This window comes from Misgurnus anguillicaudatus, chromosome 9 (assembly GCF_027580225.2).
Source record: "Misgurnus anguillicaudatus chromosome 9, ASM2758022v2, whole genome shotgun sequence".
Taxonomy (NCBI): domain Eukaryota; kingdom Metazoa; phylum Chordata; class Actinopteri; order Cypriniformes; family Cobitidae; genus Misgurnus; species Misgurnus anguillicaudatus.
This window is the reverse complement of record NC_073345.2, coordinates 8,117,901-8,134,595: the sequence shown is the minus strand read 5'-3', so window position 1 is coordinate 8,134,595 and position 16,695 is coordinate 8,117,901. Positions and strand designations below refer to the sequence as shown.

At 38.6% G+C, this 16,695-nt stretch overlaps 1 protein-coding gene across 3 annotated transcripts in view; it reads right to left on the bottom strand.

The window, feature by feature from the left end:
* The window catches only part of ndst1b (N-deacetylase/N-sulfotransferase (heparan glucosaminyl) 1b), a 109,071-nt gene that overhangs the window by 31,280 nt on the left and 61,096 nt on the right, over nucleotides 1-16,695 (bottom strand). For 2 of the 3 annotated variants that reach the window (XM_055179240.2, XM_055179241.2), the window contains exon 3: nucleotides 3,673-4,638. In XM_055179240.2, the coding sequence (XP_055035215.1) occupies nucleotides 3,673-4,218 (546 nt within the window). In that variant the 5' untranslated portion in view covers nucleotides 4,219-4,638. Of the gene's footprint in view, nucleotides 1-3,672; nucleotides 4,639-12,021; nucleotides 12,283-12,379; nucleotides 12,573-16,695 lie in introns of those variants that run through there. The other variant, XM_055179242.2, reaches the window with a different exon arrangement.

Genomic DNA, 16,695 nt, shown 5'->3' with positions numbered 1-16,695 from the left:
TCAGTCATTCATCCACTCGAAACAGGGTGAACGGCACTTTCACATTCGCTTTGCAGCCCTCTATCGGCCAAAACCGCACTAAAGAAGTTTCCAACCGTCGGGTAGCGGTCCTGTAGTTTGAGTGAAAACTACAAAAACTTGCTTTACGGCAGACCTACAATCCAATCCAGGGCTCCAGACTGCCACCAAATGGTGGCATTACCACCAAAATTTGAGAGTGTGCCACTGAATTTTACATCCAGTTGCACATGTGTGACCAGTAAATTTGACCTTTTTTTGTGATGTGACACTGGTTTCAAAACAGCACATTGTACTTTCTGCATCTCTCATTAAAGTATTTATTAGTAATACAGTGGAAATTAGTAGAAATGTGAATGTTTGGTTAGCATGTTGATTTACAGTGTGTGCCCCTAAATTTTCTGATTGTGCCCCTAAAACTTTCAGTTGGGGATCACTGTGCTCCTAGTGAAAAAAGTTAGTCTGGAGCCCTGCAATCAGAGCCAGCTATGCCTCAGTATTTACGACAGTGGTAATGGACAATTACGCTTCTAACCTGTAGGGGGAGCAAAGAGCAAAAACTCTTTGGTGTTGCTTTAAAACACCACAACCCTAAAAACTAAGCGGGTGGATATTTTTTCATAGTAGGGTTGTTGTGTTCACATACGGCCGACACATATTTAGGTCCAAACACCTTGAAAAAGTGGTTTTTGCATAATATGGGTTCTGTAAGACGTCCACACATAAATCACTCCTGTTGTGTTTGGATAACCTTTAGAGTGCACTTTGATCACGGTTGTGATGTTATGATCATGACAATTTAACTGACTTTTGATTTGCTTTTTGCCATCTCCACAATCTGTCAAACAATAGTTGAAAATAAAAAATATCCTACATCTGACTTTAGAGGGCACACAGCACATTAGTTTTCATAATGAATACCGAGAAAAGAGATTTGCATTGCGCATGTTAGAGATCTTATTTCAAAAGACCAATGTAAATCCTTTTATCCTTGATATATCCCCTTCAATACTGTACATATCAGATTGAATTTACACTATCCTTAATCTCTTGGCTGAAGTAAACCTGCTATCTCCTCAATGAGATGCCTTGTGGTATTTAAACACAATGTCCACTCATCTACATGCAGTCCACCCTTCTCTCAGCCCAGCTGACCCTGTGAAGTTGGATCAATTGGTGATAAACTGCACATTGAGTGGAACAAACACAATGAGCCTTACAATTCAGAAAGGCTGCAACCTAGTCATCTCCAAACACAACTATTATTCTCCCACCAGCAGCGAAGGAGCCCTCTGGAGAAATGTATTATGCACATGAGACATCGGATGAATTGAGCACTTTCATCTGTTCCTTTCAATGGCAACGCAGCGAATCAGGCTAAAACTGCAAGCGGAGGTGGTGGTGTCACTCAGCACTTGGGTGGATCGGAGAATTTCACATTCCAGTGGCCTTAATCAATAACGTCTCCAGCCTCTCCCTTTTCCCTAATCCCATCTTCCTGTATCTATTGTTCAGGCAACACTTTCAAACCAAAAGCTTTTTTAAAGCTAATCACCATTTAACTTTCTTTGACATGGAACAATTCATGAATTGTGTAAGATAATTGGTTCGAGCTCAAATAAGGCTCGGTTTAAAAAATATACCACATTCTAGAGGCGCATACTAACGGAAATTAAATCTCGCACGTGACTGATTTGGAACACCCTACATAAGGAGCAATTCCATGAAGGGCATAAGAGACTTATATATCAGAATGCTGTTAAGCAGATGCCACAGTTTGTGATGTGTCCTTTTAGAGCATGTTTCTACAACAATGATTGTACTAAAAAAAAATAGTTCGATTAATTCGAATTTACAAGTTGACGCCATTTTAAATTTTATTTAAAACAGGGAATCGAGATTGGTAATGGAAGTTTGTTACAGTCAAAGTGAAACAGTGCAGACATCATCTGAAACCACGGCAGGGTGTTCCTGCATTCAAAATGAAACTGCAGCCGCCCAGACAATATTTCAGAACTCCAAAACCAATTAGGCGATATTATTTTATGTGCTTTGGTTTCGTGTACGCTGTGGGAGAAGTGAAGCACCGTTATCCTTCTTTGTGTACATTCTCTCTCTCCCCCAAACAAAGCGTGTTTTAAACAAAGCGTGTACGAAAGATTATACAGTATTGTTCTCAAGTTAGCTAAACGATAGCTTGTTGCTAATGTCATTCATTCTTTCATAGTTAATAGTGCTAACGTTTTGAAGACTCAATTTTGTAGTTTTTCGCAATGGATTAATTAATACACATCACACTCAATGTGCAAGGTTTCTGTGAGTATGACGAGTATGAAAAAAAGTATATGAAAAATTCAGACTTCAAGCTAGCAAAGATTTTTAGTCTGGCCAAATTTCCTCCATCATCTTTTCTTCTCTAGCCATTGTCAGCAGCATACCTATAATGCCTCAAAACATTAGGCGGATATCTTAATAGGTTATAGAAGAGCTAGTGTGAATAATTTGTAGACGAAAACTAATAATAGCCCTCAGAGATTATGCCAACTCAAGTGCTGGCTAGGAAACCAAAAAGGTTCTTTCCAATTACTCGCCGACTCTATGGGATATGGGATTAGGATCGTAGACTAATAGGAAGGGAAACAAGAGCTTAAACTCATTGTTGCATCCAAGCATAGCTAAAAGGTAAAGCCCTGGTGTCCATCGTGATGTTATTGCATTTCTATGTGTGAGCTCAGACATACTTTAACCGTTTAGAGATAAATGCATTCGACTTTGCTTCAGCTTCGATAGGTGCAAGTCAAGGCTTGGTGTGAAGGCAATTATTCACGCTCTATTACTGCAGTCTACACTAAACACACAGTTTCTCTCTTCAAGAAGAAAGGTCTGGTCTGCTGATCCATGCCCCTCTTTAAGGGTCTGTTATCAGACATTCTCAAGACCTTGAAATCAATAAAAAAAACTAAAACCAAGCAAGGAAGGGATGTTAATGACCTGGACAAGAAAAACAACAGTGGAGGAAAACATTTTTCCTGTTAGGCTGTAAACAACAAAGCCTGGGGTAAAAAGCCTGGGGTTTTGAGGACACTTGGACCAGCCCGAGTCAATAAAAATTAATGAGCGCAAATTTCATGCTGTTCCTTTTAAGACACGTTGATGTCTTCGCCCTTCTGCCGCAAGGCGAATGAGTCTCTAACAGTCTCATCAGCTGAGTTAACCTCCAGTAACAATTAGTGTGCTGCATTCAAGCTTGCGAGAGTAATAAAAGCGAGAATGGCCTTAGGCAAACAACACATTAGAACTGGGAGAGGAGGGTTGCAAGCTGGCATTGACGGACACCAATGTGTAACAGGCAAACGAGCAAATATAGGTTGCCCTCCACTGGTGTCATCAAGCAGCCCCCTCACCAGCCAAGACAATTAACATTGACAATCAACAAGGACATTCTCATTTGGTAATGTGCCATTACTGCAATAGTTAACATAATACCCCAACCTCTCAGTTTTGGCAACATTTCAATAACCTAACAACAAATCAGAGTGTTAAATGTCAGTCATGAGAGCATTTAGTGCGAGGTGGCTGACCCACTTGAACTAGAGTTGAATTAACGCCCATTAGTAAGACTATTTCCTATGAAAGGAACACAAAATGGCTCACCTTGAAAAAGCCAATGATGCCAACGCCATATTCCACACAGTATTTATCCAGCAACTCCCTGTTCCAAGCATCCAGGTTGACGTACTTCAGGATGTTCTCGTAGATAACCAAAGTGAAACGGCCCCGGTTCTTGTCTGTAAGTGTGGGCATATCGCCCTTGCCGGGTGCGATCTCAGTCTGGTAGCGAAACCGCCCTGATTCCAAGATGGCTACAATGTCCTGACCCAACTGAGAGTACAAGCTCTCCACAAACACCAGTACCACAGGGTCAGTTCGAGACATGTCCGCTGGTTTGGCAGTTCTTGCGGGGAGCACCCTTGCGGACGGTGGAGAGGGAGTAGCCCGGGAATCTTCCCAATCGGCAGTACCTTCTTCTGGGACCACCACGCCTCCAACTCCTGCCGGTTCGAGTTCACGTTTGACGCCATACAGGAAATAAGCCGAGATGAGGACACTGATCATGCAGAAAAGGAAGAGCAGCAACAGGCTGGTCTGCAGCGTGAGCTGACGGAAAAGCCGCCTTACACGTCCACACATCAGCATCATCACCTTGCGACCACGCCAATCGCTAGAGACAGTCCTCTATTCACAAGTAAACAGTCAAGTATATCGTATGCTTTTTATAGAAAGACAGCAAAATAGATGGGTTGAAACCGGGCTCCTCCGTAATGCCCGTGCTCATGTCACCATTGCAAAGGATGGCGCGAGCAGTTTGGGCAGGGGACGGCATGGGCGAGGTGTGCTTCCACTCTCCAGCAAGGAATGTGCACTGCCCCCACATGCACCAGCGGCCCCCTGCCCAACACCCCGATGCCTGTTCTCTACTCTCTCCGTGTCCTTATCTCTTGATCCTGTGCAGAGAATATTCCAGGCGTCAGACTTGCAGAAGATGGATTTTTGTTTATTGGCGCCGGATGCTGTAGACAGATCATGCCCGTAGCATTCTAGCCAAGTCCTCCGGTTCACCTAAATGAGAACAAAACAAAGTGTTTATTTATGAATTCAATTAAAAGGAAGGAAAAAGGACATTATCTTTTACCAAAAAACCTCTACAATGCAACATTATGCAAAGCAATGCATTTTTGATTGGACCACACGGAGCACATCAGCTACTCATGTATTAATCTCTCTGAAAATTTGCTGCATAAAGCCGAACCCGCATGATGCCGTGGGAGCACTAGAACCTGGGATTCTTTTCACTGAATACCAAAAGCGTCTAGAGAGACATTTACAAAGGCAATGGAAGGATTACAGGATAATGGCAGAGGCTTGTATTGATTAGTAAGGGCTTTAAAAAGTGATCCGCACAATCTTCATGTACTTCAAAGGGCAAAAGTCATTTAATCTTTTTCATCTTAAATGATGGGTTAAGTGTGGCACAGGTAAATGAGTTCTGACTAGCACTGAAAGTAAAGATCATGAATGAGATTGGATGTGATGGTGATTTCTGGAAGTCGTAGTTGCAGTCGTGATCTTGTCAGCAAAGTGTGAAAAGATTACTAAAAAGTTTTTAAATATAAAGACGCCTTTCCACTGTACACGACATTCGGAGTTCGACCCATAGTGGCAGTCGTAATGAAGTTCAAGTTTATTCGTAACATGGAAGCAAAACTCATTCTAGAGCAAGAGGCTTCATTCTAATATACACCATAGTGGAATAAATAAATGAATGCAAATGAATGAAACAATAAACATCTATGCATATATTAAAAAGACCAATATTTTTTGGAGAGAACATATGGAGACAACATTTAAATAATAACATACATTTTTTATTTAATATGTATATTACTTATTTAAATGTTACTGATAAAGTTAAACAAAAAGGATGAATAATTTTCACCTCGCACAGTGTTTTGATTGGAATACATTGAAATTCATTACTTCCAGTCAGCGTATTGCATGTGGTGTAGTTGCGCAAGCTCAAGTTTTTTAACGGATCCAGTGCTTAAAGTGGCCCGGTACGCGCTTCCAAATATAGCTCTTGAGCGTACCACCACCTCTCCGTGCTCCCAGAACGTGCTTTAAGTGTAAAGGAACGCTCATTTGCACATCTGTTTAAATCAGAGGTTTTAATCCTTTGGCTGCGCTGACGTTTTTCAGAGCGCCCTTCACAATGCACGCTTCCTAATTCGTCCCACCCAGAGCAGAGACTACAGTACCCATACACCCTTAAGTTTTACAAGTTAAAAGTGCATGCGTCGCTTTTGCTGCTGTCAGTGTAAACAACTCAACGTGGTCCGGGGAGGTGCGTGTTTGTGAAATGCGCAACCATAGCTGCTCGGTCAGGCGCAAGCTTTTTCCAATACCCTTTTGTAGGTACGTGACAATCTCCGCTGTCGCGGCTGTCAGTTTGGTTCCCCTCTACGCAACTTCGGATATCCTGTGTGGAGTAAAAACATTCTTGAAATTGTAATATACATTTAGTTTAATTGCTAAACTACAAGTGAACGAAATTTCTAATGAATTTGAACGATGCGTACGGGAGTTTTACCACCCGCAAAATACAGTAATGACTTTCGAGTTTTAAATGGACAGTATTTTGTTACTTTTGAACCCATAGACATGGTCTTGGTGTCATTTTAAAGCTTTTTCAAGCTAGTTTTAGCATTTAAACATGTTAAGAATTTTACTCGCATACCTACCTTTTGCACATTTTATTTATTGTTTTGTAGCTGTTTCTAGCTCAATCAAATCCACAATTAATAAAATGATTTATTATTTTTTACAAGGTCGTCTGTTAACTGCTGTACATAAAACCCCTTCAATATAGTTGTTGTTATATAGTTGTTGTTACCTCAGGGGAGAAGTCGAGTCAGCAAAAATAAATAATTTAAAAAATAATAATAAAAGAGTACCGGCACCTCTTTTGGGCCACTTAAAGCACTGAACGGATCCAATGCACAGTGGAAAGGCATTAGAGATGCGCTGATATAGACCCCTTCACAGTTCACGTCACAGGCGGTTCCCACTGCGCATGTCGGGGTCAGAAAAGTAATTACAGAAGATTGAGTTGCGTATTATTCGGTATCGTCAAAAATGCCTACTTGCGTCGTGGGCTTTGAAAATCGCACCAGGTCTGCCATTAAGGATTCGTGCAGATTCTCAAAAACAAAAAATACAACATCTGTGGCTTCAAGCATTTAAACGTGCAGACTGGGACAATGCAAAGATCAAAGAGGTTTGTGTTTGTTGTTGTTTTTTGACATTTTATATACACAGAGCTCAATTTCATTGCATTTTCTGTTCTCTTTTGATTGACAAAATATATTGTTCATGACTATCGGTTGTTATCGACCGATAGTTGATAGTGTGAAACAAATGGCTTGTATCATCAGATATCGATAATTGGCAAATATAACAATGCATCTCTAATAAATATCTTATGCAAAATGGCTAAACCTCTCCTAATGATTCACTTTGACTCAGCATACAATTTTTCTGAAACTAGATAAAAAAAAATTTAGACAAAGGATGAGAAAAGATCAAAAAGTCGGCAAACATTAAAGTCATTTGCTGATGTGCCGACTTTGAAAACTTTTCCATTAGGTAGATACCTAAACAAACACCACGGCAATGCATTTAAACAGATTTGTTGTCTGGAGGAGTCAGAGTCTCTTTGGTGTTTGTTTACTTTCAACAATATCTTTTCAGAGGATGCGTGGTTCCTACACGGTCGTCAATATGGGCAAACACAGCGTTTAACTAGAGGGAGGCGCACAGGGCATCTGACTAAAGACCAAAGCGAAGCGACAAGACCCAGCGTGTTCGAGAAGCAAGACGGGTCAATTTTCAAAGGCATCAGAAAGCCACGTTATGTATGGGTTATGTGAAAAGGGAGAGTAGAACAAAGCATCAAAGCTTTTCAGGGGTGCGGGATAAAAAAACATGAATACTGCAAAAAGCACAGGCACAAGAGCACGCCTTGATGAGGATATAAAGACTTGCTAGAGAAATAAACCTTATGAGAAAGCAGAAATCACTTCAAAAGGTAAAAAGCCTGTCACATTCACAATCTACAGCCGATGGTTTTCTCATCTGCTCGTGTGATCTAATATCCCCAAAAAAGGGGTTGTGATGTTTTTTTTTTAAGTGAATGAGGTGAGGGTGGAGAGATATTGGAGTTTTTTGAAGCAAAAAAAGCAAATCCAGGCTGCATTCCACAAAGGACAGTAAAGAATAATGTTCTTCCACACAGTAGCTCCACATTCCCTTCCCTTTACTCCAAGATTGAGCTCAAAACACAATACCTGTCACTGGGCTCCCACTGTGCCCAGCAGAGAAACATGAAGAGCAGTCAGCATGTCGTCATAGGTCAGATTACAGCCTGAGAGCTCTTCTATTCAGAGTCTGCTTCTTTAATATGCAGAAGTCTCAGCTAGAGATGGTTGAAGTGACCCATTGTATTCTGCGTGTGACTCAAATGGCATGAGGTAAGGGAACCAACCCAGAAAAGATTCTGAGGACTTGAAACTTGCAGTATTGTTTCATTTCAGAAATAGGGGAAGATACATAACATCGCTATTATTAGGTTAGGCTGCTATTGTTGGTTAACTTAAACTAGAGGAATGCATGCGGAATTGCTGTTGGTACAACATTGCGTTAGCAGCACAAAGGTCATGGATTTGATCCATAGACTGTAAAAAAAAGCCTCCCTCCATTGTAACGAATTGAAGCCAAAAATGTCCGACCATGGTCGCCGCCGTGTTACATAAAAACGTCAGTTTTGGATCCAAGGCATGCGCAGAAGGAATCGTCCGTTGAGCCAGAGGCAGAGCCGCGGTATCAAACTTCCGCCCATACGCTTGCGCGACCAATTCAACCACGCCAATCATAACGACGCGCCCCGTTTCTATAGCATCAAATTACAAAAATGAACAATTGAACATATATCAGCGTGATTTCAACTACCTGAAACCATCTTTCGGAAACTTTTATTGGAAGTGTAAATATTTTTTTTATTTAGAGCAGAGTCCCTTTGTTTGAATGGAGAGGGCGTGGTTTATGACTTGTACTGCAGCGAGCCACCAGGGGGCGACCTAAGAGCCAGCGGCTTCACTTTTCAAGACTTATGAGGCACACCCGATTTGATCACAAAGGAAATTTTTTTTTAGAATTTGTAAAATACAAAGTCATTTTGGATAAAAGCGTCTGCCAAATCAAATGCATAAATGTTAACGCAGTACGTTGAAGTCATACATTAAAAATGCCTTTCTAAAAACACTCGAAATGCACAATTCAAGGCTGACTGTTAACTAGCTCATATATGTAGGTTTCAGTGATTGGCCAAATATTTTTTACCTAGGCCTTTAGTGGTATATAAATTACACAGAAACATATAACAAGTCATTGCATAATAGAATGCCATATCATCAGATTCCTGTCAAATATCTTTTACATTCAAACCAGAGTCCCACACATGGGCGGGTAACTGACAGGTGAACCGCTAATATTTGATGTAACAGGTGGAATAACATTAACGTGTCATTCGTGGTGCGGATGCGGGTCGGAAATCAATAGGCACAGGTGGACTACGGATTATTTACTTATCATTATAACTTCAGATTCCCGTTTCGTGTCAAATATCCTTTATATTCATACCATTATAACTAGGGCTGCACGATGTGAGGAAAAGTTGCGATGTGCGGTGACATTGTTTAATGTTGCGATGACAATGTGAGTTGCGATAAATATTTTATATTTTTTAATGTTTAGGGGCCATTCACATGTCGCGACTAAAACGCGTGGAAAACGCTAGACACGTAGGTTATTGTCACATGACGCTGCGCTTGTGTCATTCTGAAAAGTTAAAATGTTTTGAAAAGCCTTGAAAAAACGAGCGCGTCGCACCGCATGCAAGTCGTGACCGCGGCGCTTCCAGAGCGCACATACTGCGCGCCTACATTTGAAATAATGAACTTGAGCGCACAATAGACGCAATATAGTATGTGCATCACCGCTTCCACAGTACCTGTGTTTGCGATGTCATCTCTCCTAAATCCAAAACAATTCCATGATATAGCTGAAGTGCTGTTCCTTTTCACCACAAGGTCTTCGTCTGACAACACATTTTATCACTCTTCTCTCCTTCCATTTCCTTCCTCTCCGCCATCGTTTTTGCTAACAGGCACAGCGTCGCAACTGACACCTCACAAATCAATCTGAGCGTAGCTGACTTGGGGGTTCCTCTGATTGGCCTAATAGCATGAACGCGCAAACCATGTCTTCATGACTAAATGTGATAGGTCAAACATTTATTACATGCGCTTACCCTTTTTACCTTCATTCATCGCGTCAAGGCTGTCTGTTGCGATGTGTTCATCGCGTGAGTTCATATCGCGATGACGATGAAAATTCGATGTATCGTTCAGCCCTAACATAAAATACTTTGCCTGGTAGTGTCTTAACGTTTAATAAAATTGATTTTGGTAGTACGCTCTTTGAGCATCCAATCAAAGAACGTGAAAATGCTTGCATTACTGTACACCTGCAAGATGGCCCTGGAGTCGCCAATTTGAAATCTGATTTGTTAAAGCAACTCTTTATTGCCATCATTTTATGCTACAGGCGCCAGCACTGTTGATTCTGAAGGCCTCACGGCAGATTTCCTTAATCCTGCCAACACATGATGGCTGAAATATGATTGGATAAAAGCTCCAACATAAAAATACACTACTGGAAGCAGCACAACCATGAGAAAATGTATTAAATGGAAAGAATACTATTGGGAAATTCAATACACATTAATGGAAAAAATATATTAAAACATGTCAGAGATTCCTGGCGGTCCACCACTGGTGGGTTTACACATAAATTAAGCAATAAACTAACCGGTGACAAGTCCCTAATGCATGTGCGTATAAATCAACTGTTTTACAACATGCCTTGTTTTACAAAATAGACATCTACACCAAGGTCGGACATGTAGTTTTATTAATATTGTATTATATTATAATTAGAGCTGTCAAAATAAACGCGTTAATAACAATAAGTAATAATAGTTATTAAGAGAGATAAAGGTTGGGGCCTGAGGAATGTTTAAAGAGTTATTAAAGAGTAAGAAAACTGGAAAACGATCTTCCTTGCAATTTACTACTTTTTAAAGTAGTACCTACTTAAATCAAATAAAATCTACTTAATAATGCATGAAAAACATTTGTTAAATAATTTTTAAATGTCACTTTTTTATAAGTTTTAGAAGTTAGATTTATTTTAATCGTTTAGGTAAAGTCTAATACTTTTAAAAAATATTTTTTCCTAAAAATATTACATAAATCTTATTTACTGTTGTATGTTAGATTGTATTTATTTTATTTTCTTTAACATAGTTCTATGGACTAGTTAGTCTTAGTGTTATAAATGGCATTATGACACAAAATTCATGACAGTCAAGTCAGTCTTTGAATAAGCTTGATTCTCCACAGAAACGCATACAAAACTGTGTTTTTGACATGCATTGTCAGTACTGTAGAGAGAAATAAAATAAAATGTGCTGAACAATAATATAAGAGCTTAAACCTTTATGACATTTTATTAATAAATATTTAAGCAGTTAAAGTTCTTATCAGTCTTTATTCTGTGAAAAAGCTTAAAAAAAATCTAAATATTCAGGCGGGTGGGTATTCCTTACAACATGTGCAAATAAATTTAAGTTCATTTTACTTGAATGTTTTAGTTTAATGGATTTTATACGCTTAAGAAAAATAAACTAAAGTTTTTGATTAAAATTTACTTAATTATTTTAGAACTATGTGCAGTGAATATAAAACAGTAAAATCATACAAGAAAATATATAATACAACTTACTATTCCCACACAGTTCATTTTGTACATTAATTAATTGTGTATTTATCATCATTTAACTTAGAAAAATCTAGTTCTCAATGAATGTTAATATTACTATGTACTATGAGGGTTATTCTAATATATTTTACTACACCAAAAAGTTAGTTTTTCAGTACACATAGACAAAATTATTGTTTTAAAAATATCCGGTTGACAAGAATTCACACAGATATAATCTGTAATGTCTTAAGGAAATGTTTGATTAACTGTTGGGGAAAATATCTGATGTGTAACATTATATTAGATCCTTGCATTACAGTAGATCAAAACAATAAAAATACATTACGTTTGTTATTTCATATCACACATCAGATATTTGTATTCATTTTTATTAGCATAGTGGTCATTTTAGATTTGCTGTCTTTAGCTGTAAAAAAACAGACGCTTGCTGCGAAAGCCTTTCGCGACTGTGGCGAAAAACAAAAAGTAATACATAAACAAAACGCTAATAGGTAAGCACAAGAAGAGATGAGAAAAAGTGTCAAGACATGGAAAAATCAGGACCTTGACATTTAGAAAGCCGTCACACCATCTCACCCACGCCAGCAAGTTTCTTCTGTCCTAGATCTTTCTCCTCATTTCTTTGTTTTCACAGTTTTTCACAGTCTCAGCTCAGCAGACGTGTGAAAAAATGCACCCTGCCTGCAAGTCACAAAAGCCATTTTCTGATGGCAGGATAGCTTCCATAACGCTCCCTATCTCAAGGGCACAGCATCCCTTCATCCCAACAGCTCGCACTGCTCCTCCAAATCCCGTCGAGAGAATCTTAAACCCAGACAACAGCAACTGTCACATTTCAAAGCAGAGGATACCAAAGGTGCAAGATAAAATTAGTCTGAAATGGTGTAAAATTCGGATCAACCTTTATACAACTCTGCTTTGTGTCTCAGATATTTGAGCCTCTTTCCTGTTTGCTACAAAACAAAGCGATGATACAGATTTGCTGCTGGAAGAATGCATGGGACACCATGCTTGAACAGATCCAAACATCGGGGGCACCTATCGGAGATCCCGGAGTAAGTGCGACAAGGACTACAGGACAATAGCTGGCCACTGGCCCAGGACAGCACGCCATGCGGGACCAACCTCTACTGAGCTTAAACCGCAAAAATCAAAAGAACCCCGCCCAAACCGGTACAGTGCCATTTAACACTTACAATGACAGACATTGTTCATCCGATGCACATGATGATGACGACTGTGGGGTTTGTTTCTGCTTATGAATGGAAGTCTTTAGACTGAAACTAATGCTGCTTCAGACCACCCCTATGCCCAAACCTATAACAACAAAACTCCATAGCTTGATTCAGTGAAAAGCATTTCGTAACAAGAATGAATAAAACATGTACTTGTCATTATGCTCAGCTGGTGCTGAAAAGAAATATGAGCCATTGTGTTAATTTATGATGTCTCTTTATAGAGCACAAAAACAAAATCGAGAAAAAATTACCCAGGGAAAAAGCTCAATCGTCTAATTTGTAAAAGAGACGAATCACCAGCTGCAGGTCACTGGAAATGAACTCAGATTTAGTAGATGAGTAACATTCATAATGTCATTGACCCGAGGATGATTGCATCTGTTAGACTAAAGAAAGGGAGGTTATTCAAAAGTTTTCGTCATGGCTTGGAAATTGGCCGGTAGTATTTACATTTTAATTTGGTAAACAAAGCACCTGCTCCGCATTCATTTGCTTTGTTTAGGTAGTGCCTTTAAAGTCTCTCAACATGAAGCCAAAACAGCCCCTGGCCAGACAAAAAATACAGCTAGCAAAACCGACATGACCCACAGACAACCAGCAAAACATCTAAGTGTTTAAGATGCAGCACGGCACAACAGACTAGATAAAAGGCTGTAAATTATTACAGCTTTGCCCGACAGTATACATGTAGAAAGTTTTTATGAGTACAGTAAAATTCACAGCAAAATTACATTTTTGGCAGTAACGTCTATTAAATTTTTTCTATGTTTTGGTTTCGTGCTTTTGCTTCATAAATATAAGCCAATCGTTTTGAGGGTCAGCTGGATGTTCGGTTTGGAAAGATGACAAAGCAAAAATTAACGTTTAAGAGAATGTGTCAAAATCTTTAGATTTAAAAAGGCAAAGGGGGCAATCGAAAAGTTCAAAGACCCAGAAAAGACCCAGGGAAAGCCTACAATTTTTGTGTTGTTCTCATTTATTCGCTTTGTAGTTCATTAAAAGCACTACAATTACGGCGTGCTGTACTAGCTACGGTTGTGTACCGCTCATATTGTGTACCGCTCAGTACCGGTGATACTGAAATTCGGTAACGGTACCTATTTTGGTAGGGGTGAGCGAGGCAAACTTAACGCGGGGTAAGCAATCTGTGCTTTTGGTCTTTTTCTCTTACTGTCAGAAGATGATCTCTTGTGAATTTGTGAAAAGTTTTGATGTGGTTTGGTTAAGATATTGAACAAAGAGTGTTTTGGACGCATTAAAGTAAATTTCTTCCTCTCAATTTTTTTGGATTTCTAAGTTGGGTGTATAAGTCACCAAATCCAACCTTATATAATTTTAATCACTGTCTTGTTACCTAAAATATAACACCATTTTAAAACATGTCAGCAACTCCTAGAAACTAATGAAAATTTTTTACACAGCAGGGTTATAATGTAAATACTATTCATCAAAATGATAACTATTAATACAATATCAGGAGAAATAACTCACAATTATGATTTTTTTATCTTAATTGCGCAGCCCTTTCAAAAAAAATCTATTTATATGCATTGCTGCATAATACAAGGATGATTAGATGAAGGACCATGGATGGATGAATGTGTGGATATCTATCTATTGTAGGCATATATATAAACAATATCCACCTTTAGTATATAGACAGAATTTTATTGAATTATTTGCATTTAAACAAACTTCTGGTGGCAGAAAGTGACAGCTCTGCAATAGCTGTGTGAAGTGTTTTAGCATTAAACTGTGATTTTTATGGATGCGGTGTTCTGTAGAAGTCTTTTCCCCCTATATTTCTCTTAAGTGTAATGTTTCTTATAACGTTTTCACCAAGTTACGTTTATTTTTTAAATAAATTAAAAGTTTAAATGGCTTGGCTACTGATATGTGTGCATGTATGTAATGTATATGTATTGTTCTTTATTGGTAAATCAATTATTTTTACAGCATGAATCGCTGAAGTAGTTATAAGAGCAATATTAAATATTTCATCATTTCCTGTTTTCAATTTCTTCCTTATATTTTTAGCCTACGTGTTTGTTCTAAAACGATTGTTTACATATAATGAATTTGTATAGGCCTGTTTATATATTATTAACACTTTACATCGTGTGTGCTATGTTTATATATTTATTAGTAAACATCATAATTTAGAACAAACAGGAAGAAGACATATAAGGTAAAAAGAAGTAATAGAAAACGAAAAAAATATGAAAACTTTAATAAATGGTAATATTATTGATATTATGAACTCATTCAAATCTTTAATCTTTCTAAATAAATTATAAACCTAATGTGATAAAAGCGCTATAAGAGACACATAGAGGGGAACAGACTTCGACAGAACTCTGGATATCTTCTCTAATTATTTTCTATTCAAATTATTAAAAGATTTTCAGATGATTTCATCACTTCAGTCTGTCTGGTTGAGGGCTTTTATTGCAACCATAAACACCTACGTTTATCTTCAAATGGTGTTTTCGACGACGGTATACTATAAAAATGAAGGTCATCTATTTTGGCATTCCTATTCTGACACTCAACAGCACAACAAAACATTTTCTAGTGAGTTATATTGTTCGTTTCACTTGTGCCCAATTCATTTCCACTGTTTTTCTGCCACCACATTGCGCGTGTGACGTAACTGCGACATCGACTCGCAAAAGGCCTATAGGGTAAGTTGTAACGTTTGCACTCCTCTCACTTTCAATGTAATACAGTACAGTAGATCCCACAAACAAACTTTAAGGGGATGGTTTCCAGACGGGGTTTAGATGAACAGGACTAGGCCTTAATTATTATAGAATATTTAAGTAGTTTGTACAAACAAACCTTACTTAAAACAATGCTGGTGTCCATAATGATGGGTCGTTTTAACCCAACTGCTGGGTTGTTTCAACATGGTTGATTAACAATAACTCAGTAGTTGGATGGGAGCAGCCCATTGTTTGGGTCGTTTTGACCCAGAGATGTGTTCTGTCCAATAGTTGCCCAGCCCTGGGCTAAAAACAACCCAACATTTTTTAAAGTGTTTATAAAATAAGATCTTTAAAATAGCCTACAGTTATATTGTATGTGCATGTGTGAATGACTCGTTTCATCCGTCTGCTTCACCAGTGCATTAACCCAGTTGCGAGTAAGTTACAGTGTTTCTGTAAACTTAAATATCTTTAAATGTGCGTTTGTTCCTTCACATGAAGCAACTGAGTGTATTAATAGACTTTAAATATAGTGCATAAAACAATTATGATGCTTTTATAATACTTTGTCCTTTTAATAACTTGTCAGTAACAACTACCAGTATCGGAATTGGATCGGTTATGTTATCGGTCCTCGATCCAATGTGCGATCCAGCCAAAAAGCCTGGATCGGCCCCGATACAGATTCAGAATATCGGATCGGGACATCCATAATTTGAAATCACCTTAACAAACACGCCCCTACCCCAATAGACCTTCATTTAATAGACCAGCCCCACACATACGCAACCCAGGCAACGATGTGGGTTAGTAGTCATGCACCTTACTGCTGATTGGCTACAAGTGTGTTTTGGTAGTCGGCCCGACTCTCTTTTCCAAAGCGTGTAGTAGTACAAGCTACCAAAATTTATTTGGTCGGTGCTCTTAAAAGTACTAAGTTCGGTACCCAACCCTACATGTCAAATATTGTTGACATGAAAAAGTCCCTTGGGTCTCCATAATCACATAATCTATATTTTTTTTTACATGGTACATTGCCAAAGAACTTAATTTTGTTAATGGTGTAGTTAACATAATGGCGAGTCCTTATTGACATATCCATTTAGAAATCAAAGCCATCATATTTAAACAACACTGTGAACTTAGCAGGTTGGCCAATTACTGTTAGTAACAAAGGTCACTAACATAAAAGAACAACAGTCTGTTGTCAAGGAGGGTGTTAAGCTAAATGACTAAAATACAGAGAAAGATAAACAGTCCGAATGATGATT